At 41.7% G+C, this 22446-nt stretch overlaps 1 protein-coding gene across 3 annotated transcripts in view; it reads right to left on the bottom strand.

The window, feature by feature from the left end:
* The window catches only part of LOC119010536 (netrin-G1-like), a 73485-nt gene that overhangs the window by 24054 nt on the left and 26985 nt on the right, over window positions 1-22446 (bottom strand). For all 3 annotated transcript variants that reach the window (XM_037082728.1, XM_037082729.1, XM_037082727.1), the window contains one exon: window positions 14647-15290. In XM_037082728.1, coding sequence (XP_036938623.1) covers window positions 14647-15290 — 644 coding nt within the window. The remainder of the gene's footprint in view (window positions 1-14646; window positions 15291-22446) is intronic.

The following is a 22446-nucleotide window of genomic DNA, read 5'->3' as shown; positions in this document are numbered from 1 at the left end:
GACAGCGTGGGTGTGTGCGGAGTGTGCGTGATTGACATCTCCCTCAGGCTACTCTCTTGTTGTACCTGTTGAGGCGGGGCAAATTACACCATTTACATTGATACGGGCTCCTCTTCGCAGGAGACATCAGGCCCATTTGAGATGAACTGTGCGCGGAAGGTGGACGAGAGACGGCAGAAAACAGCAGCGGGCAGAGACAAAAAGCTGCAATTAAGCTGGAGGCTTTCAGGAAGTCAGGCGATCTGTGATTTCTGTTCATGGTTCAACCTCAATTTACTTGAATCGTCGCGCAGTCATTAGTTTGCCGCTGTATTTAAATGTCAAATTAAGACTGTCGACGCTTCACATTCTACCCACCAGAAGTTTAATGTGTTGCAACATTTAAAGCAGCCCATTGTCAATACAGAATAGACTACAACTAGGATGTATTGTGGGTCATATCGTAGTTAAAGTGAATGTTAATCTCTCTGATGAAATGTCACCCTCAGTCACACATTTATTTATCTTGTGTTATCTATAGGTATTCCTTTAAAATCAGACAAATTGAATCAAAACCTCTCCAATTCAACAAAAATGGAGGGCTTCTATGAAGCAAAAGATTGTTGACTCTTTGAATAGCTAGGTAGTTTCCCATCATGTACTTGAACTCAGCTCTTGAAACTGCACTCACCTCGACGTCACGTGATCATAATCAACCCTGTGCGCATGATGTCAGAACGCACCCCTGATCAAGTCGGACACAAATCTAATCTGCATGGACTGTGCAGCAACAATCGATTGTGCTCAGGCCTGGCTCATCTCAAATGAGACAGTTCTGACACATCTGAGTCGTGTAAATATTAAACTTAACGACGGCTGAATTGAATTAAGCTGTGTTGGTTGACCGACTCTGGTTTTTCTCCATCAGCCTGTTTGTATGCGTTTTCGTGAATAAAACAAACACCAGAAGCAGGAGTTCTCTTGAAAAAATTTGCGCTACATTCGGGTGGAAGATTGTCTGCTGTCATGTTATCCATTATTGTTGCTAACACCTGTTCTTGTCCTCCTCTGACAAGGTGATGGATTGAACTTGGTAACTTTCATTACTCCTTCCCACCTGAGCTGAGGTACAATATGTCAGAATAGCCATGTTCATGTTTATATTGGCATAAAAAAAAAAGAAGAGCATATGTTTCTGTTCAAAGTGAGCCAATTTAGATGAAGACTTGTTTTGACTTCTTGGATATATATAACCATTGTTCAAACTGCAGTTCAGCCCCCCCAAAAAAGTTTGCTCAAGCAATGATGTGACTGACCTAAATGATTGTTTGGACCTGTGGTAGGTTACAAATCCTGTGACTTAAAGGTCCAGGTCCGACACTGATGAGGAAAATGTGTGTCTCTTTCATTCTCCATTGCTATGAAGATAGGGAAAATAAATTGCATAATATCTACCTTTAAAACAAAACTGTGGCACCTGTGAATATTTATGTTTTGTGAAACAGAGGTACAGTATTTTCGTACTTCTTTCGTTTTCCTTCAGAGATTTAACCCATGAACGCCGCTCTGACCGATAAGACTGAGTGAGCAAACCGCTCTCCCTCGGCTCCGTATCTCACCTCAAGTCGCCCATGGTCAGAACCCTGTAATGCGCCTCCATGCTGTATAAATACATACTGAGGCTTCCTGAAACTTCCCTCGACAAGACACTTGGAGAACCTCACATATCCTGAACCAGTGATAGCGCTGACAGCTACGGAGAGATCAAGGCTGCTGAGTGAAACTTTGGCCTTGCTGAAAGTTTTAGATGAATGTCAATGTGTTACCTGGACAAACCAGAGTAACCCGCCCAGTGCCTTACAGGGAAAGAGAGGCTGTTTGATGTCTTTTACATGAGAGGAAGGAAGGCTGCGATATGTGCAACAAAATGGGAGAATTTCAACTTGCTCCTGTTTCTGACACAGAATGTCAAACATTATTATGTTTTATAAAATAACTGACAATCCTCCATTCTGTTATTCTGTCTTATTGCTATTAATCTTGGTGCTGAAATGGAGGGACATCTTGTGTAATCACTAGCTCAGACATGCACTTTGATACCATAACAGCCTACTATCACCTTAAGAAGTGTAAAAAAAATGTACTGTATGTCTCAGCAGGATTTGGAAAAACTGCCTGTCATTGCCATTTATCTGTAATACTACTATAACGGTGTCTTAAAAGGGCGATCAGATGAAAATGTGTGTAATTTGGACGGGAGAGTTGGGGGTGGGCGTGGTCACGTGGTCTTAGTGTTACTGAAAAGTAAAACCAATGACCATCGGAAGTCTACACTAGGATCATGGATGACCCTGAATCCCTGGATACTGGGCTCCACGTCAGCAATGGCTGCTTTCATTTAATAAAAAATAAAATAACAACAGTTCTAATTTAAGTGGGATTCAAATATGATTCACCACGATTAGTATTTAATGTTTAATTAGGCTACAACTAATCAAAACTCTGGTTTAATCTCATTTTCGGGACAACTGCTTGTAATTCGGGGCTGTGCCAAATTCTTTGGGGAAGTCTAGTTCTCACATCACCCACTCCAGTTCTCTGATATTTACACTGACGAATGTCGAACGTCAAAGAATACATTTTAATGCTGCCACCGGCGTGTTAAACGCTGTCTTGTTTTAGCACCAAAACACACTGATCTGCTGACCTGTCCAGACCTCGCAGATCTGCTGGCAAAAGAAGCTTAAAACGCTCTCTTTGCCGCGGTCTTTAGTTAAATCACTTTTGGGATTATTTGCTTTTTTTATGTTGCACTGGACTGTCACAGTGCTGTAATTGTTTAATTTCTCAGCTTAATCTGTGTATTCAATTGAACTCTTTGTGTTGTTTTCAGTATTTTCCCATCCGACTTCTTTGCTGGGTTCTGACAGTACATTTACATACTTGAATGTCTGTGAAATTCAGTGGAAAAAATCAAGGCCTTGAGAGTTTATGAATATAGACATAAATACCAGAAGTGCTTGAATTTATATATTTGGTGCAAATAACAGTAATAGAAGTTAGCGTGCTATTTACTTTTTGAGCACTGGCGCTTGTGTGAATCCCAGTAGTTCTGATTGTAAAAAAGCTCATATGTCTCAAGCTACGCTATATTGGCTCCTTGAATGTGAGGGAACTGACCTGACAAAGTCCCTTGAAAAGTCCTTGAATTTGAAGTTTGAAGGTGTAAATACTCTGACTGTGGATTAAACTCTGAAATATCTGTGAGTATTTGGAAAAAAAATAATAATAAAAAACATTGACAGAACATTGAATATAACAATTAAATAACTGAAATATGGATGTTTTTGGTTATTTTTTTTTTACCTGTTGTTGAAAGATGACACAAATCAGTTGGAAAGTTTCATGTTGGAAAACATGTTCAAGGTTTATTGGTTTGCTAAACTGTGTTTACTCTTTTGGAATAAATGAAATCTTTCATGTTTACTCAACCTCAGTTGCGCAACCTCATCTGGTCATCCAGGCTGCCTTCAGCAAACTCCACAACGCAACGTTTCAGGGAAAGAAGAGGCGTAAAGTCGCCCTCAACCAAACCAATTTAGCAGGAACAAGGCGACTCAAGGTAACATAATGACTTTGACAGTGTTACTTTACATTGCCTGCTTCTTTTGACGTTTTCCAATGGCACAGAACTTTTTTTTCACGAGGAGAGGAGGGGAGTCACAGAGTCACCTCATTACACCGGGCTGTGTCACCGTGAAATTGAGGAGTCCGATTAGGCTTGTTTTCGTCGCTCTATGCTGTGGCCAATTTTGTCATTCTTCGGGGTGTAATGTAATACATCTCAAGCAAATTGTTTGCGTCCCCCCACTGAAATATAAAGTAGCCCCGCCAGGGCTCCCCAAATTGTTGGAGAAATATTAGGAATGGATCACAAGTTAATTCCCCCTGCTTCAATTTTCTGCCGAGGCGAAATGAAATTTGAATTTGCGTGGCTTGGGCCACTGCCGCTGAAAGACTGTGATTTGTTTCAATGACAAGGCCTATTATTGAAGTTGTGCATTGATGTAGGAATACAGTATGGTAATGGCCAGCCCTCCCCCCGATCCCACCTCAGCCCTCATGGTGGAGGGCCGTCTCATTCATGTGATGTAAGCCGCATAGACAAGGAGGAAGCCGTGAAGAAATCGGCAGTGGGGAAGACATATTAATATGGAAATCAGAGGTCGGCTACATGCTCTGTGTACTCTGTGTGTGTGTGTGTGTGTGTGAGCACAGAAGCATGCAAGTGCTTTCTGCATGCACGCACCTACTGTAGCATGAAGGATGAGAGTACAAATAAAAGATCTGTTTCAGAAAAGTATTAAGTGATGCTTTACTGTGATGAGAAAAATAAAACATGCTTCACTCCTCCATTACTAAGAAAGAACACACACGCATATGAACCTATACTCACACATATACACCAGGTTCTAATGAAGCCAAAACCACCTTATCTGTTCCACTGCAGGTAAAGCTGATCCTACAGTAACTACAGTAAAGCGGATATGTTGACGAGTTTACTGCTCGTGGCTGCCGTCTCCCCAGAGGCAGCTTATGTTGATGCACTTTTTCTCCCAATATATTATTTACAAAGAAAGCTCGGGCCTTAATGAGCACTAATTAAACGCCGGAGACTGTGAGATGACTGGCAGAAAACATCGCAGCATGTGACAGGCATCTGGTGGAAGATAAGTGAGCAGGCGTTGGCAGAGCCAGCGAGAACCTTGCGGTGGAAGCGAAGTATCGCTGGGGGTCGTGTGAACCTGCACTTGAACCTGACTTTCAAACTCTGTCAATCAAGCTGGCTACAGCTGTCATGGTTCACAGGGCACGGGCTTGGAGGATTGGAAGCGTACGCATGTGTGTGTGTGTGTGTGTGTACTGTATGCGAGAGGCTGGATAAGAGCCAGTGGGTTCGTGTGTGCATGTGTGTGTGGTTATGTGAAGGGCAAGACTGAAATGCATCCATTTAAAGGGGCAACAAGGAAGATTTCAGTCCAGCACTGGAGGAATTACAGTGTCTTGTGTACGAAAGGCTCGGCTGAGTGTTTACTTTGGCTCTCAGCCATGTATAAAATGTATTTTCTCCCAACTCAACACATTTTAAGCTCCTAAATAAGGAACATTCCAAGATACCCTCCTCAGAAAACAATTCTATTAGATTTCTGCTCTTAATAGCAGAGTTTCAACCATATTCACAAGTGCTTAGTTCATGAAGAATTTCTCCCACGTAGCCACACAACATAAATATTCGTTGGTACTTTTAAAGGTCAATAAATTTCATGGTAAATAGGTGCAATCTATTTCAATATGGTTTTTGAATTATCCCCAAATTGCAACATTAACTACCTTAAAATCCATTGAAAACTACCCCAATATTATTCAACAATAACATTCTAACATTTTGGCATGAGCATTTGATAAATAGATGGTAATTTCTTTGACAAATTTCCAGGAAACTTCCAACTGGTTTTTGCTTCATTTCTGCCCTGAGTGAGTTGTTGCAGCTTAACTTCCTACTAGTTTCTGTCCAACTTCTGCAGGTCACTAGACATTTAGAAAATGTCTCCAAAGTTCTGATCTGATCTGCTGGAACAAATCGTTAAAACATGTACTTCAACATACTGATGCTGAAGAACAACGATTGAGTTGGTCAGAATCTAGTTGGAAGTTGAGCTGCAACGACTAACCTCAGTTTAGTGGGAACTAATTAGAAGTTTAAAGTTTAAACTCTTTATTAACAGTGCAATTACATGTTCCATTTATCTAATCCCACTTACTGATGGTCTAAAAGCCATTTCCAAGGCCACAATATTTACTATTTTTTCATAATCAAATCAATACATTGAAATGTAGAGAGATTTTGCATTAAAAAAAAATCATCAAAGCAGCACTAAAATTCAAAATATAGTGTTAAACCCTCCATGTACCCATAAACTGCACCACTTCCTTAAATTTTCCTTTAATTGCTCCCCGGGGACAAATAAAGTTTTTTTTTTTACGGAATCGAATTTAATAGCTACCGCCTTGCTCGTTCAGTATTTTCAGATCTCTACAAGGTTGACTGAGCTCCAGTCAGAGGTAACTCAAAGGACAAGGTGCAACATCTTTTTATTGCCTTTAGAGGTTCAGGTTAAGATCTCTGAAAGCCCCTTGCATGATATATAATATAAATGATAAGAAATATAATACATAGAGTGGATCAACAATTTGAACTCGAATAAACGGCCGGTTCAGATTAACAGCAAGTTCTGACACACTCCTCACCAAGACATGAAAAGAAACAGCATCTGTCTGAGGCAGCAAAGAGTCCCCAAAGGGAAAGAAACAGGAACTGCTAAAAAGGCGAGGGTGAATTTGGGTTCAAAAATCTTTCCACGTGAAAATACTGGAGGAGGAAAAACATGATCTGGGTTAAAAACCCAGCTACAAAGCTGTTTACACACTGTGGGGCTCTGGATGCTCTGCAGTCTTTGTAGCGGTCGAGGCATCGTCTAATTACGTCTCACTCTTTTTAGAGAGCAACAACCTGCAGAAACAGACACGCACGCTGTAGTATTTGTATAAAGAAATTACCATGTCGGGGCACAGTTGCATTGGCTGAACAAAAGTGGCCTGCGCTCATGGCTCACAGGGGAAGTTACATCCTGATTCGGGTAATAAATGAAAAATGAGCAAAGCGATCGCAGACTGCAATCAGCGCACAAGAGTGTTACATTAACATTCTGCTAAAGGACACTGCTAGAATAATGACTTCAAATTTTTTCACGTGTGGCCGCATCTGTGTCAATAATCAGAAACAAAAATGTTTTCCACCAACTGAACTCAAAACCTTCTAAATGTCCTTCACTCAAACACTCCAGAGGGATATTGATTTATCTCCTCGCGGTGCAGTTCTGCATCCTGCCTTATGGGCCTATAATCTCAAGTAGGAAAGAGTAGCGTAAAGACAGCTCACGACGGAAGGGTGTTTAAATACCAGCGGTTTAAATGAGGCATATGATAAAGGGGATGATGTGGTGGGATTTAATTACACTGCCTTTTCCTTGAGTTTCTATATAGGATCGTTGAGAAGCGCACACTCCAGATATCCTCGGGGTTCAGATCTTTGAGTGGGGTTGTGATGCCCGTCATGTGAGCGCGCTGTGAAGAAGTTACAAATTTAGACTCTTTTTAAGTACGAGACACATTTGAAGTGTGTGATACGCCACTTTGGTGAGTTCAGGATTCCCACCGGGAGAGGGAGATCCGCAGTTTCTCTATGGCTCCGGGGGTACATAAGGGAGCATATAATAACAGTAAAATGTTTCATATCATATCATAAACTACAATTCTTTTGTACCAAGATTACCTTTGACTAACTCTCATGTATACCTCAGAGGGAAGGTTCAGGATTAAATATGTTTTCTTTGTCTTTGAAATTTGCTTTTGTGTAACATTTGCCAGCGTGGAAAGTCAGTGGGGAACGAAGTGAATGAGACATCTCTTGTTTTAATTTCTGCAAGCCTGCAGTCACGTTAACATGAGATAATCTTACTTCCTTGTGTTTTACAAAGCTGCGCTCTCAGTTTTTGAGACCTGCCACTGTCAAAAATGACATAATGTTTGAAATAAAAATGAATCGGTGTCCTGGTTTTGCGATCAGTAAGGCCCGTCTTTTATTTAAGTGAGCTTTTAAACCCCCTTCTGATTCAGAGTTGTAATATCTCCATCTTCTTATAATCGCACATCTGTTTCTGACTCTGATAACTGGACATAGAAACTGTGGCCTTGTTGTTTGTTGGGATTGGTTCCCTTCCCTTGACCCAATCTTTCCATGTCATCAGCAGGTTAAAAGGAGAAAGAAGAGGGAACAGCAAGGTTAGAAAAAAACAAAGAAGAACAGGAAAAAAGGTTCGGGAAAAATAGGGAATGACATGCAGGGATGCGAGAAATAGCACATTAGCACTTATGGATTAGCTGCCTCTCATTCCCAGGCCCCCGCTGCAGCCCTGTAGATGTGCAGCTCTGACCGCACAGCCAGCCGGTAGCGGTCATGTCTTAATTAACGAGCAGACATCTGATCAATAAGTGAGGAACGATGGAGGGGGAGACGTGAAAGGTGGGACAGCCTGCACGGTTCAAGGTTTTTGTTTTCCGTTGATGTGGAATAACATTAGAAATCAATAGCACGGCTAGCCCCGCCACACACTCTGACTCTCCACTCAGAAGGAGGTAAAAAAAAAAAAAAAAAAAAAAAAAAAAAATCCCCCCTTTCTCTAGCTGTTCCCCGTGTCTCCTTTTACCCATCACTTTCTTATCACACTGGATCACTGTAAGAGAAGATACGTCTCAGCGTTCTCGAAGCAACGCGATCCCGAGCTTTGAAGAGACGGCTTTTCTAAACTTGTCCTTTGTAACAATTCTTCGATTATTAAAGAGAAATCCGCCCGGGTTCTTTTATGCTGTCGTGTGTGGCATCTGAAGCTTCCCAGGATCTGTTTTCTAAAGCAAACGTCATTTACTCTTATTAGTGTGCCTGTTCTGCTTCAACCTGCCTCTGGGATTTCTCCTCACAGTGACTTCCAGCGAGTGAGTTTATATCAAGTGCAGCACGTGCAGCCTCTGCAAAACATCAAACGAAACAAGCTGATGGTGCTGTTTTATTCACTTTTATACATTTGTAGTTTGGTGAGGATTCTTTGCAGTCGACTCAAGTCCAAGACAACCTGAACTGCAGGGTACAAGTGGCGACGCCTCGTGTCTCCTGTGTCCCGGCCAGAGAGTTGTACCTGAACACAGCACGTAGAGTTCAGCCGACGGCCATCTAGCGCGTATGTTTTGCACCTGCTCGAGGAGGATATACCACTCAATATTACCACTCAAGAGGGTAAAACTGAAGATTTGGGACTGTGGATGTACAAACCATCATGATGAAATGGAATTTTTTTGACACCATTCTCAAATGGCACTAGCAAGGAGGCGGAGGTCAAAATAAGGAGCGACCGCACTAAAAATGGGTGAAATCATGTAAAGTAAGGAAGTGAATGCTGCAGTTATGGCCATGAAGCTGTTGTATGTACAGTAAGAGTTAACTTTATTTTAGTGTTGGTGCGAGGGGTTAATGGGAACTCCACTGCAGACACCTACATCTTAAGTCTTAACAGCTCTGAGTTAGATTTCTCCCACTGATAGCACTATTGCAACACCAGACGGATGTAACATGTGAGGTCAGTCGGCGCATTTATCTTGTTTCGTCTATGGGATGGAGAGGCGCAGTCGCAGTGAATAGAAGGTTTGCCTCAGAAATGTTATCCTCACTCTGATCTCTCTGTATTCTATCCACTGAGGAGGTCACTGGGGGAAATAACCACAAGTCTTTGCTGGAGGACCATCGACCTCTGACTTCCACACCCTTACTTTTCCGACAACTCTGCTGTAGCTGGATGTATTCAAAAGTGCCAACCGGCAGCCTTATATTAAAACGGTTCTTCTCACTCTTTTGAAACAAATTGCGTCCCTAATAGTTTGATTTTCGAGGAAGCTAATGTGTTTCATGATCGATTTTCCCCCTTTTCTACATTTCTCCAAATTAAATCGCTTATTCATTTGTGACTAATTCTATATTATCTTTTCATCCGAGCAAAGAATTTTTCTGAAATGCAAAATGAGCGCCGAAGCTGTTCACAGATCATTGCGGTGATATAATTTGGCGCTTCTAAAGCGCGCCGGTATCCATCCATTCAGAGCCCTGACATTCATGAACATATCCGCAGGTTACCTGACGCTGCAAATATTCAGGCGGCTACGAGCGAAGGTTTATAAGCGATCGTGAAGTATTCTGGGAATTCTCCGACAGGATGGCCATTCTGTGATAAGGCTTTCACATTTGGTTGTAGCCAGAAGGCTGCTGAGGCTGGTGGGAACGCTAATCAGTCTCTCCCCACCCGTCTCCATCACCCTCTTTCAAGTGAGTTACTGATCCACCTCTGGACAGAAATCCTATGTTTATTTTCTTTTCTTTCTCACTGCAAACTTTTGGTGGAAAATTGAATTTGATGCCCAGGGGCAGGATGGAAAATTGGGCAAAATAGCTTATTTCCCCCCATTCAACCTTTTGCTACTCTTTGTAATGAATGGCAAAATAAGATATCTGTGGGAGATGCTATTCTGTGCTGGGCAGCAGGCCTCGCAATTTAGAACTCATCAATTCATGTTTACAGTACGAGAGTGAATAATGGTAGAGTGTGTCTGAATGCAGAACATGCATGTCTCTCTCACAGGGCTGAGTTGGGAATATCACCCACCGCGATTGCAAATAAAATTGTTATGGCGTGATCAAGTGTTGTCACATTTGCTCCTCACAACTGCTCATGTTCAGTGACTGATTTGTTCAGATTTGGCAACCTGGCACCGAATATGTAATACAAAATTGCTAGAGATCTCTGGAAATGTGTGTCATTTAAAGCAAAATCTGTAGCCTGCTCGAAGAGGAAACCTCGTAGATTGAACCATAAATCCACTCATTATTAAACAGGGCAAGGCTAAATTTGGAACCACAGCCTGGCAATTCGGAGTGTCTCCACGTTCCGCTGATGTGTCTCCGATGATTACCATTTAATCAGCTGCAAATGCTCTTAATTACAAGATTAGTCTCCTACCAATTAGCCAACGTGCTAATGGTTCTAATCTGCCATTGAAGTCGACTGAATTCTAATTAGGGACTAACTGTTTCAATCCACCCAGGGCCCATCTAATGGGTCATTACCAACCTAGTTATCCTCATATAAACCAACTGCAGCAAGCAACACAGGTCCCATTTGGAGAGCAGCTGTAGAGGCTTTACGACCGCCGCGTGGGCCATTTCCATGCGTCATGAAACGACAATGTTTCCATTCCCTGGCAATCGCAGAGGCATTCTGATGACTCACTGATGAAACTATTGTACACTGGAGCATTGCAAGCTGTGTTAATGGCATATGCAGGGAGATTCCTCTTCACAAAATGTACTGTTTAAAAGTGGTGAACAATGAGCGTCTGACACAAGTGGAACTGGAGTATCTAATGTCAAAAGGGTAAAAATGATTTGTACTATGACAAGTGTTTTTTTTAAAGCTGCACTAATCAATATTTTTCGATTACCAATAGATCAAACAGGTATCTATAACTTGAAGGGAATGTTTTGTTTTTTTTTTCTTTTTGGGTTGTTGGTTTGGTTTTCTAGACACTTGCTGTCATCCTCCCTTTTTTTTTTTTTTTTTTTTTTACAGCAAATAAACAAGCCACTGTACACTAACTGTCCAGCACTGAGTAACAGGCAGAAAAGGTTAGAGATCATCTGATGAACACAGTGGAGCTGCTACAAAGTCCAGCTTTGCCCTGAGGTGGTTGGTGGAGGCCGGACCAGAGGTAAAACAGAGAGTGATAACTGGACCTACACTATCAGATGGCCAGAAACACGACTTTAAGTGAAAGCTAATCTCGCCTCGTGTCTGTTGAAATAAGCAAGCGGTTTGCCAACAAGTCTTCCAAACGACTTTACACACTGAAAAAAAGTGCCACTCCAAAAACAAGTAAAAATAACAATGATTCATATTTTTTGCTGTTTTTCTGGCTGAAAATGTATCAACGAAAACTTGTCTATTGTCTTATGTTAAGTATAATGAGATGTTTTTGATGGAAAATTAGACGAAGGCTGATAATATGTCCATGTTGTGTTAACAGTGGGTTCTGCTGCCCCAAAGTGGACAAAAATCACCAAAAGCAGCTTTAATATAACTTACATTAGCATCGCGTGCTCTCAACTCATTGTTCATTTGTTTATTCATTTACCACATGAACACGTTGCAAATGTTGTCCTCTGTTCGAGACGACACAATTTAAATTAGCCACACAAAGGGTTCTCTTCTGAACATACAACTCAAGCCCGCTCTAATTATTCATCCAGAAGAGCTCAACAAAAATCGAGAACACTTTAGTAAAACGAGCAGCCCCTAAATCATAATATATTGAGCAATAAAACACAGAATTGCCTTCGTCTTTTGTCTTTTCTCTTCAGGGAGAACACTAAAACCTGCCTGTTTCTGTAGCTGATGGTGTAATGTGCTTGGACGGAGCACACAAAGATATCTGGCTTGATTCTGCTTCAGTATGGGTCTGCATTGTTGCTGTTCTTCAAAAGACAACGACAACTTCCATCATACATTTCTAATTTGCCCATGCATTATTATCTTTACTGGCCTTGCTTCTGCTGTCCTCCGTGCCCTCTGCATTGTGTGAAGGTGTGAATGTGGCCTACAATAAAACGGTTGTTAAACATTTTATCGTGTGATTGCATTTTAAGTCATGATAGAAACTGCTATTTTTCTCGCTCGCACCTTCTTGTCATTGGTGCTTAAGGAAGTTCCCAATGGATACAATGGGAAATGTGTTTGACTTGCGGATGCCAATATTATTGCCAAATTTTACAAAGTTGTGACATAATAATAGGAAGTCAGTTGTATTCATCGCAATATGCCACAGTAACCAAAAAGAAAAGATTTATGTTGACACTGAACTGAAATGACTGCAAAACATTTAACCAAAGTAAGTTCAATTTTATGTGCTGCCTGACCCAATAATGGTGATATCGTATTATGGGATTAGACGTCTGGAATCTTGATGTGTGTCTGCGATAAAAAATTAAGAGAGACACGCATTAAAAACTCTTCTCTTTGCCACGGCTCACGGGAGGCAATCTCAGCCCTCTGTCCTTGTCAAGTTAGGGTTATAATAAGTAATTTAGGAGACAAGAGTTCAGTATCTGCTCAGGCTGCAGCTTTTTTTCTTCTTTTTTTTTTCTTTCCTGATTCAGACTTATTTTAGGAACGGAAATTTGGGCTAGGGTGAACTTATTCACAAGACACTTTGGGCTTGTAGACACTGCGCAGCCACAACGTGCATGAATGGGACTATGGATTGAAATGGCTTTTCTTTGCATTTTGGAAGCCTACACATTTGTAATCAGTGATCTCTCATTGCTTCTATTGGGGTCTATTCCATGTCAGTTATTGTAGCTGGTCAGTTGATGGATCTTTCTAATGTCATAATCAGCAATGTTTTTTATGTCCTTTTCAGAGCACTTCTGATATGATTTTGTGCCAAAACTGGATCATCAGAACAACTCAAAAAAAAACAAACTTTGACACAAGATACTTGAAAAAAGAAAAAGGAAGGATGAAAGAAAGGGAAATATTTTCTTGTATTTTTCACAGCCAAACATGGTTTGATTTGTAGCGGAGGTGGTAAACCGTGTAGCACGAAGACGCCACAGTATGGAGGTTTTCATTCCATCTTATCACCTCAGCAGGGGATCTCACTGATGAGTTCTTCCTCTCCACTTGAAGCAGTGCTAATTAGTGTTTGGTGTCTTTATTTGTAATGAAAACCTGCAAATTGTTTGCAAATGGTTGGGTGATCCCAGTTAATAGCGATGGTCTGTGATAATTATTATACTGCACCATTAATATTGCTACGGCTTCGTCCAGTGCTAAGGGCTACAGGAATTTGAGGATTATTGATAGAGTTCCTCATCCCAGAAACCACCTGGGGCCAGATGAATACAAGTCAATCTTGCTGTTGATGTGTTTTAGATTCCCAGCTGAAACTAATACATTTCACACGTGCAATGGTTCTGTTTTAAGAATTTAAATCACTGTGGACGTAGCCACATTTGTACAAGCCTCATTTCTTCCCCCACAATTATTGATAAACGGATGTATAAACAGCCTTAAACATCTGTTTGCAAATCAATACCTGTTCCTTCTCCACCGCTCATTAGATCTGCAACTAAGAAAAACGATACGGAAGAAATAGTACTATTCGATTGTGTTGCTTCGGTGTTGTTCTTCATCCTCAGAGCAGCTCAGGCTATTTATACTCATACTCATATTCTCATTTACACATAAATTTTAGATTTCCTTTTTCTAATGCTCCTCAGAGTGACATTTTTCAGAACACAGCGCAAACTGCTACATGATATCACAATAATTTAAACTGAAACAACCAGAACAAAGTGTTGCACTGTGGTATTTCATCTAATATTTCATATCCACCTCATCATTTCACCTGCAGCGAGGTCTGAAGTACACTCGAGGTGCGTGCAGCCTTCTTTTATAAATGTGGGGGAGATGATGTAAAATAATTTTTTTGTATATAGACAACACATCACTTATACGTCTGGGCCAAGAAGTCAAGAAGCGAGAGACTTTTCTTCTTGATTTCTTGACAACTCCGCCGCTTCACACAAAAGGTTTCCTGCTTCTCCACTGAATGAAAGTCGATGGTGGTAATTTGCAAAGGCAGTTAAGAAGAAACACTATCAAACAAACGAGCACGTAAACCTTTTACAATTTAATGTACTGACAAATTAACTCTGTACATTTACTATGAGGAATGATTTGAACTGATTGATTAGACCTTAAAGATTCTCTGGTGGGAGGCACTAAATGGAAACATAACTTCTGTTTCCCAGAACACTCAAGGTTATAAACTTGAAACCAACGACATGCTACTTTTTCACTTAGCAAATGATCGATCTACCAATGGAAGGGGCTTTGAAAGATAGCTAAATGAAAGTCAAAAACCAGAAATATGAAAGGGTCTTACCTGCCCTGCACCTTGATATCAGAGATGGCGTAGAAGTATCTGGACAGGTTATTTTCATCCACCATGGTGGCTCCAGTGGCTGGCTTCAGCAGCTTAATCCTCAGATCGGTGATGGTGAAGAAGTCCCTCAGGTTCTTGGTGGTATCCAGCTGGCCGTACAGCGAGGCCATGTTGTGTAGTCGAGGCCCGGCAAACAGGGCAAAGCGGTCCTTTATCTCAAAGCGCACCGTCTTGTCGTTCTTCCACACGTAGCCTCGGGAGTAGTCCTCGGTGCAGATGATATCCAGCAGCGTGCGCTGGGTGAGGTCCATGACTGTCTTGGGTTCCATGGTGAAGGCGTCCAGGCAGTCGGTGGCGTAGAACTGGTACGGGGTCCAGGTCCGGCCGTAGTCGAGTGATTTTTCCAGGACCATCTGCTCCGGTCGGCCTGACTCAAAAGTCAGAATGATGTCGTCGGTCAGCTCGATGGTTTTGTTCCATGACAACGTGATGTTCACCTGGAGGGGCTTCGGGTATTTCTTCCATGAGGTGGACTGCCAAAAGGTTGTGGGGTTGCGACCTTCGAAGTCAAACATCAGCTCTGGAGGATGAGCCAGCTCCTCAGTGTTGGCATCACATTCGTTGTTGCACATATAAGGATTCTCCTATAAAAAAAAAATAATAATCAAACAATAGATACACATGTGTAAGTGAACATGGCAATCAGAGTATAACAGTGTGTATTGTGCAGGTATTCTATAGGTACAATCTGCAAAATGTAAGTAAGTTGCCTTATTTCAACGTTAATTTGGGGACGTTTGCCCCAAGGATAAATTTAGCAATGTAGAAAAATATGCACCCAGTAGCACATCGTTCAAAAGGAGTCATGTCTTCACAATGTTGCAATGCATTTGTTGTATGTTCCTCAATAGCCAACAATGTCCTTTTCCTCAGTGTCACAAGACTACATGCAACTTGTAGACTCACTGAGAGTTAAACAAATGTGAAAAACACCTACGGTAACAACACCTGAGAGTAAGATCATAAAAATACGTTTCTCACAATTTACTGACATTTAGGGCAGAATTGAATTGCTTTTTTTTGTGTTAGTCTGCTTCCTGTTTCCTTTTGGCTTCTTTTTTGGATTGTATTGGCTCTCCCTGCTGGCTGAGGAGCCGGTAACTCTACGGCAAAACTACCCGATGAAAATTTGATCAGAATTGATGGTTTAAAACAATTTAACAATGAAAGCCAAGGCTGAAAATATCTCAAAACCTTAACGCGCCTGTTTACCTCTGTGCGGAAAGAGTTTTGTACAACAAAACCAGTGGCGAAAAAAGTAGGTATGAGCTACAGGCTGTAATTTTTAGTAAGGGAAATAGAGCAATTGAAATGTCAAAAAGGCGGTGTTTTAATATTTAGTTCTGAATAAAATATTCAGGGGAGAAGTGGAACCCTAGAACACTTGTTAGTCATAGAGCGGCCTCGCTAAAGCATCTCCCAGGTCCGCTGTTGGTCTACTTTGCCTCGAAAGGTTATTTATTTCTCCTGCGCCATGTTGATTCGCCCGTCCTATCGTGATTCCGCTCCCGTGCACTCAGGAGCATTTCTATCACATTCAGGCCAACGTGTATTTTATAATCTGCGCAAGTAATGTTGGCCCCCCCGAGCTCCAGAGAGACACTGACCCTCTCATTAGGATGACACTCTGGATCCCATATTCCCCTTCAGCCGCATTCCTGCCTACACTGCCACCCAAATTGCCAGCGTAATTGATATTCCTGTGTGGTTTTTCAGCCGAGATGGGGATGGAATCCCGATGAGTGTTTCTTATGAAACACGCAAAGGGGACATGCATTTTTCATGGGCCTGTGTCTGCTCTGTACCATAGACATCCGCCGGAGTCTGGATGTTTGCGCGAGCGTGTTGGCGGGGAGAAAGAGGCGCTTCTTGATGTGTTTGTGTTTGTTTGCAAGAGGGATAGAGAGCTCTGAATGTGTTTGTGCTCGTGTGTGCGCATGCGGTATTGCGTCCGTGTGTGTGTGTGTGTGTGTGTGTGTGAGAGAGAGTAAATAGCAAAGAGAGAGAGAGAGAGAAAGAGAGAGGTGAAACTGAGCCAGAGAGAGAGAGAGAGCGAGCGAGCACAAGAATCACTCCTATTGACATTCCGCTCACCTCTGCTCCAGGAACAATGAGGTTAAGTGCAGATGAGATTCAGATCAACTGTAAAGCGGTTCGATAATCAGCAATCATCCGACACTCTACACGCAAAATTATCTAAAGGTGAGAACGGTGCTATCTGCAACATTACACGCTTATCTCTCCGGCATTGCAGTGCGTTCGACACAGACTGGCACTTTGTGGAGTGAAGATCACTGGCAGGAATACTGATAAGCAGACGCCATTATATTTTATTTGAAAAGACCAATGGCTGCCTTATTTTGTCTTTGAGAGCAAGGGCCCCAGAATTCCCTCTCATGAAAGGAAAAACATCATTTGACACTTTATCTTCTTCACAGGAAAGACAGTATGTGTGACTGGCCTGTTCTTTTTTTTTTTTTTTTAAGATACCGATCTTCTCAGTCCATTTTATTTCCTGTGGGACTGCGATACGCTATCAGCGGCCTGCTCGTCAGCTAGGGGCGATAACTACACGGCGAGGTTGGAACGAGACTGAGGGATTGTGGGTCACTAGGCCTGCTCGGCTGACTGAGAAGAGCGTTGCGTGATCCAATTAGGAGGGTAATAAGGGTTATGCTGCTAAGACAGAGAGGGAAGTGAAGAAGAGAGAGTGGGAGGCAGGGAGATATTGTAAGAGTGGACCTTTTTTGCAGTGTGTGTGTGTGTGTTTTTTTTTTTTGTTTGTTTTCTTTTTAAGGAAGATCTCAGTTGCTAAAAGTATTCTCCTCTCAAGCCCATGCACGCCCACGCACAAACTCGGAGCCAACATCGAAGCTTGAAAGGCCACGCTGTAGCTTGAAAACAGAAGCACAGGGAGGGGGAGACCTGAAAGGGAGAGTTGAGGCGTAATAGGGAGGACGTCTGCTGCCCGAGTTCGGCCATGGCGACAATAAATTGTTCTAGTGTCAACTGCTGGCCAGTGATGTGTGCTGAGGATCATTATAGTCCCTACTTGTGCTTGAGCAGCCTTCGAGGCTCGCTCTGAGCTCAGACCTTGACCGTAGATGGAGATGAGAGGCAGGGAGAGAGACATACACAGTGTAAAGAGAGAGCGATTTTCCCGTTGACATTCAGGAGCATGAATTTTCACTTATATTTGTTTCGCTTGCCGTCACGGGGGGCATCTGCCTCCGCGTCTTCACAAAATGGGAGCCTTTTTTCACCGACGATATGAAGAACTCAGACTGCAGCGTCCGTGGCTAATGAGAAAAACAATTTCCCCGGCTGAACCGTGAGAAACGGAGTAAATAGGAGCTTTAAAGAGAGAGAAATTTGCTTCATCGCGCCAGCAGAAGAAGTGTTTGGAGACCGGTGGAAAGCGGCCATAAATTCAATCCATAATCATTTTCTCGACTTCGGGCCTTCAGGGAAGTGATCATTCTAACCAAGGAGCCAGTTTTCACGTACGGAAGCTAGCTGGGGACAAACCCTTTCATGAAAGCCCCTTCCATCATTAATAACACTCAATAATGCGGAGGCACTTTTCCCATCTAGCATTAAGTGACACGTATAGTATTTACTGTCTCCCAGTAATCCCCCCCACACCGGAATGGTTCCACGCAGCCCGGTGATGGCGGAACGATAAGGACTTAGAAAAAGGTCGGGACCTTTAATCGGATTTCCTGAGGTGGTTATTTAACAACAAAAACAGTGCATTATGAAGATCAATACCTTCTGTGGTCATTTAAGACCCAGGGCTTCAGTACTATGCCGGGGGGCAGCTATTGAAAAACAATAAGCCCTCTCAGCTTGATTCTTTACCTGTGATCATGGCTGTGGGAGAGGGAAACAGTCAGCAGAGAATCAGAGAGAAACAAGAGTTTAGTACCAAAATGAGATATCGACCAGCTGAAAAAAATGTGACCTGTCCCTATAAAAGAAAAGCTGCAATAAATGCATAACTTAAGCCATGGATTATTAATGTAGTTAAAGGTTAGTGTCAATTCGAACCAAAACAAAAACATTATTAAAGGTCATATTGATAACATTTTAAGTAGAAACATCTACAGTATCTCTTTTCCTTATGTTGAATGTCTTACATTATTATGATTGTGAATCAGTGATTTAAAAATGTGTGTCAGGTCCAAAATGATTGTTCAGATTAATGTCTGTGTAAGAATTCTGACAGCTGGTTCCAGCTTATCACAAGATTTGGGAATCACGTGGTATTCTCGTTTCATCTGCACCAAGAGTGTTAGCATGCAAGCTGCCAGTTGATGGAAAGGTAAAAAAAAATTGAATTCTACAGAATGCACTCAGCGTACCGTACTGCTTAGAGTTAGACAGCTAGCGTGAGCGACATTAATGTTAGTTTGCGTTTCACGGCGTTTACGTAAACTCGCGTTGGCGGCGTTCACATTAGCCAGCTAGCGTCGGTGACATCCGGGATTGTAACAAACAGGCAACCACTTGAGAACAACAGCAGTGTTGCAACATGAATGCAGTGGAGGAGCGATCAATGGAATGGCACATTTAGTGGCTTAATGTTAACAATAACACCTTCCATAGACTTACTGAAGAATTGAATTCTACACATATTATATGTAATCACAATATGGGAAATGTGCCATGATACTTCTTTTAGTTGCATTGTTTTATCTCATATACACCTATTAATCATATAGAATACATTATGTATTAAATGGACACTCAACACTTTTATGCATTAGAGCAACATAGTGGAGAGACACCTCATGACTACAGTCCCACCCACCCTGAGACTAAAAATGATGTCTATTTTAGAAACCTCTCTCACAGCATCTTATTCACCACCAATACTAGCTATTGCATTTGAGTACTTCTCTAACAAACCTTTGTTAAACATGTAGTCTACTCGACGGGCACCAACAAAATAAAGACCTAGATTTCATCTTGAACACAAATTATTATCCATCAGTTCAACCAATCAAATCAAACTGTGGTGAATTCAAACAAGAGAACCACTTAAGAACAAAACTTTAGTGCATACTGTCCAATTAATGGAGCTAGTTTATAGGTTATGCAGCCCTTTTAAGCCATCCTAACCTTGATGGTGTTGCAAACAAACCAACATGTTGATGAGCAACTGTAATTTGATTGCATCCAGTTACATGCACTAGTTACTCCCCAGAACTGTCTACAATAAAATATGTTATGAAAAGCTACATTTCGTTCCATTGTATTCTTTGTCTGTAAGTTTAAAGGATCCCCAGTAGCTCATGTCACAGCAGTCGGACTGTCTTCCTGATCCCACACCTATTGCCATTACATGTAACGCTGCGAGGGCTTCTAATGGCCTGTCTCTTATTGCTACTGCTGACATCTCCATTGCCACCGAGGCTGCTGTGTAACTGAGCCCAGCTGGTTTCTATCAATGCTATATGATCCGTCCGGGGGCAGCGGCTTAATGCAGGGGGCCTTAGCAGCAAGTCTGCGGCTGGTCGCAGCTAATGATGTCCCGATCTCTTGCAGCCTATAAGGTCAATCCAATATCAGGGTGTCACACCGTAGGAGAACAAGAGAACAGGGAAGGGGGAGAGACAGCGAGTGGAGCTGGGAATGTGAATCCAAATGTCATTCACTGGATTATAAAGCAATTAGGTCTTCAGATTGTCGTGAAGGGCTCAGTGGATATCGAGAGGAAATTTCATGGTCGTGTTCGATGGTCTGAGGTTTCTATTAAGGGAAGCAGCAGACTGTGGGGAAAAACAACACGGTGCAGTCAATATTTCAATAAAATCTTAGTATTGACAGAAGAAAATTTAAACAACTGATGTCTTCTCATCATGCAAAAAACCATGAAAAGCTTCAACACACACACACACACACACACACACACACACACACACACACACACACACACACACACACACACACACACACACTCTCGGGCTTGTGATGATATGTTGTGAGGCAGATGTTTAAATGAGTGACATATGGCCTGTGAGACTGACAAAGCGCAAACTATTGATGTGCCTTTTGACACGAGATGTAGCTCGGCAGATAAATCCTCTGGCCAATGACAGCTCCTGGTGAAGGATGGGTGCAGGCAATCCAACCAATCAGTTTACTTGACAGATCTCTGGACTTGAAGCTCAGATCAGAGATTGAACTCAACACAGTTTTCTACTTGAGCCGTCTCCCTGCAGGGCGAGCTTGTTATTTTCACCATTGTGACATTTTAGCTTAAAGTGTGATATGTGCTCTCCTCTTTTGTTTCTCTGGGAATCATTCGGAGACAGTTTGACCTCATAGAATCTTAATTAACTTTGGTTGATGCAATTTTTTTAGGATAGAAATAAAATAAATATTTTGCTATCAGTTACCAAACAGTTCTGATGAAACATATAAAAAAAATCATTCAGCACATAAATTGCACGGAGGTACGGTGAAAGGGTTTAATCATGATAATTATTAAACACAGTTTGTTAATGACTTGCAGCAATTACAACTAATCAAAGTCAGGCTTAATCAAATTGTGACTCATTACATTTTGATTAGTGCCACACTTTGAACCGACCTCACCATATTCACACGGACAAGGTATATATAGCTAAGTAGCCACTCATAAATTGTATTTTCTACTCAAGCTGTGCTTTCATAATACATTTAATAGTACTTTACATGACTAATCCCTTCTATGTTAATGGAAAGAAAGAGAAATTCAAATATTCAAAAGCAAAGTCTTCGCTGTAGATGCCAAACTAAAAGTGTAGAGCAAACGGTGTCTTTTTGTTTCATTTCTGGACTTCGGATGTTCACCCGATTTTCCTCCCATATGGGGATGAAAAGATAATGACAAAATTTTCCTTTTTAGGACGAACTTATCCTTTAATGCCGAGACACAATTCTGTAAACTATTTAAGAGGTCGTCATATTGGAGTGCACTCTTGAACTGCTGTCGCTGGCTTGGCAGCCTTCTCACCTGTAACTCCACCGCAATCCCCTTCGCCTCCCAATACTAAAGTGAGGTCAAAAACATGTAACGGGAGCATACAGTGTTATGACGTGTATTGTAGAAATGATGTGGTACAAAAACACGTACAAAAGTGAACCTATAAGGGTTTTGCTGAATCGCTAACTGCCAACCTTTTTGCTGACCACTCCTAGCTTTAAATTTGTTTCCACATGTGGGAATTCTAAATCATGCAAAAGCCAATCTCTCATATGAACTTCCATGATTTACATGTGAAACATGTTTATGTCTTACGTGGACAGTTCTTTTTTCTGCTCATAGGTGAAACACTAATCACTCCAGTTCACATGACTTTTTTTTCCTCATACAGAAATGTTTGGGGTTTTTTTTAGAAAAAAAAGAAAATTGAATGTGTTCAGTTTCCACATGTGAGCAAAAGACAATTACAGATAAATCTGATACGCGTATCACGTCCGTGCATCAAGTATGAAGCAAAAGCTTGGAGGTGATTATCATGTCAGCTTTGCGTAAGCACAAAGCCTGAGAGCAGAGGAAAGCCGCTATAGCGTTGCTCTCTCAACTTTCAAACGCAGGCCCAACCCAGCAGCTCCAAAGCTCACTAATTAAAGTGCCGTAACTCATTTGTTTAATCAGGCACCAACGAAGTAAACAGTGGTTCTTTCTTAACTACTTTTCATGTGTAGATTAAACAGTGGAGATACAATGTGCTAATTAGTGAGTTTTTT

This window comes from Acanthopagrus latus, chromosome 21 (genome assembly GCF_904848185.1).
Source record: "Acanthopagrus latus isolate v.2019 chromosome 21, fAcaLat1.1, whole genome shotgun sequence".
Classification (NCBI taxonomy): Eukaryota; Metazoa; Chordata; class Actinopteri; order Spariformes; family Sparidae; genus Acanthopagrus; species Acanthopagrus latus.
The sequence above is the reverse complement of the archived record's forward strand: the minus strand, read 5'-3'. Positions and strand labels throughout refer to the sequence as shown.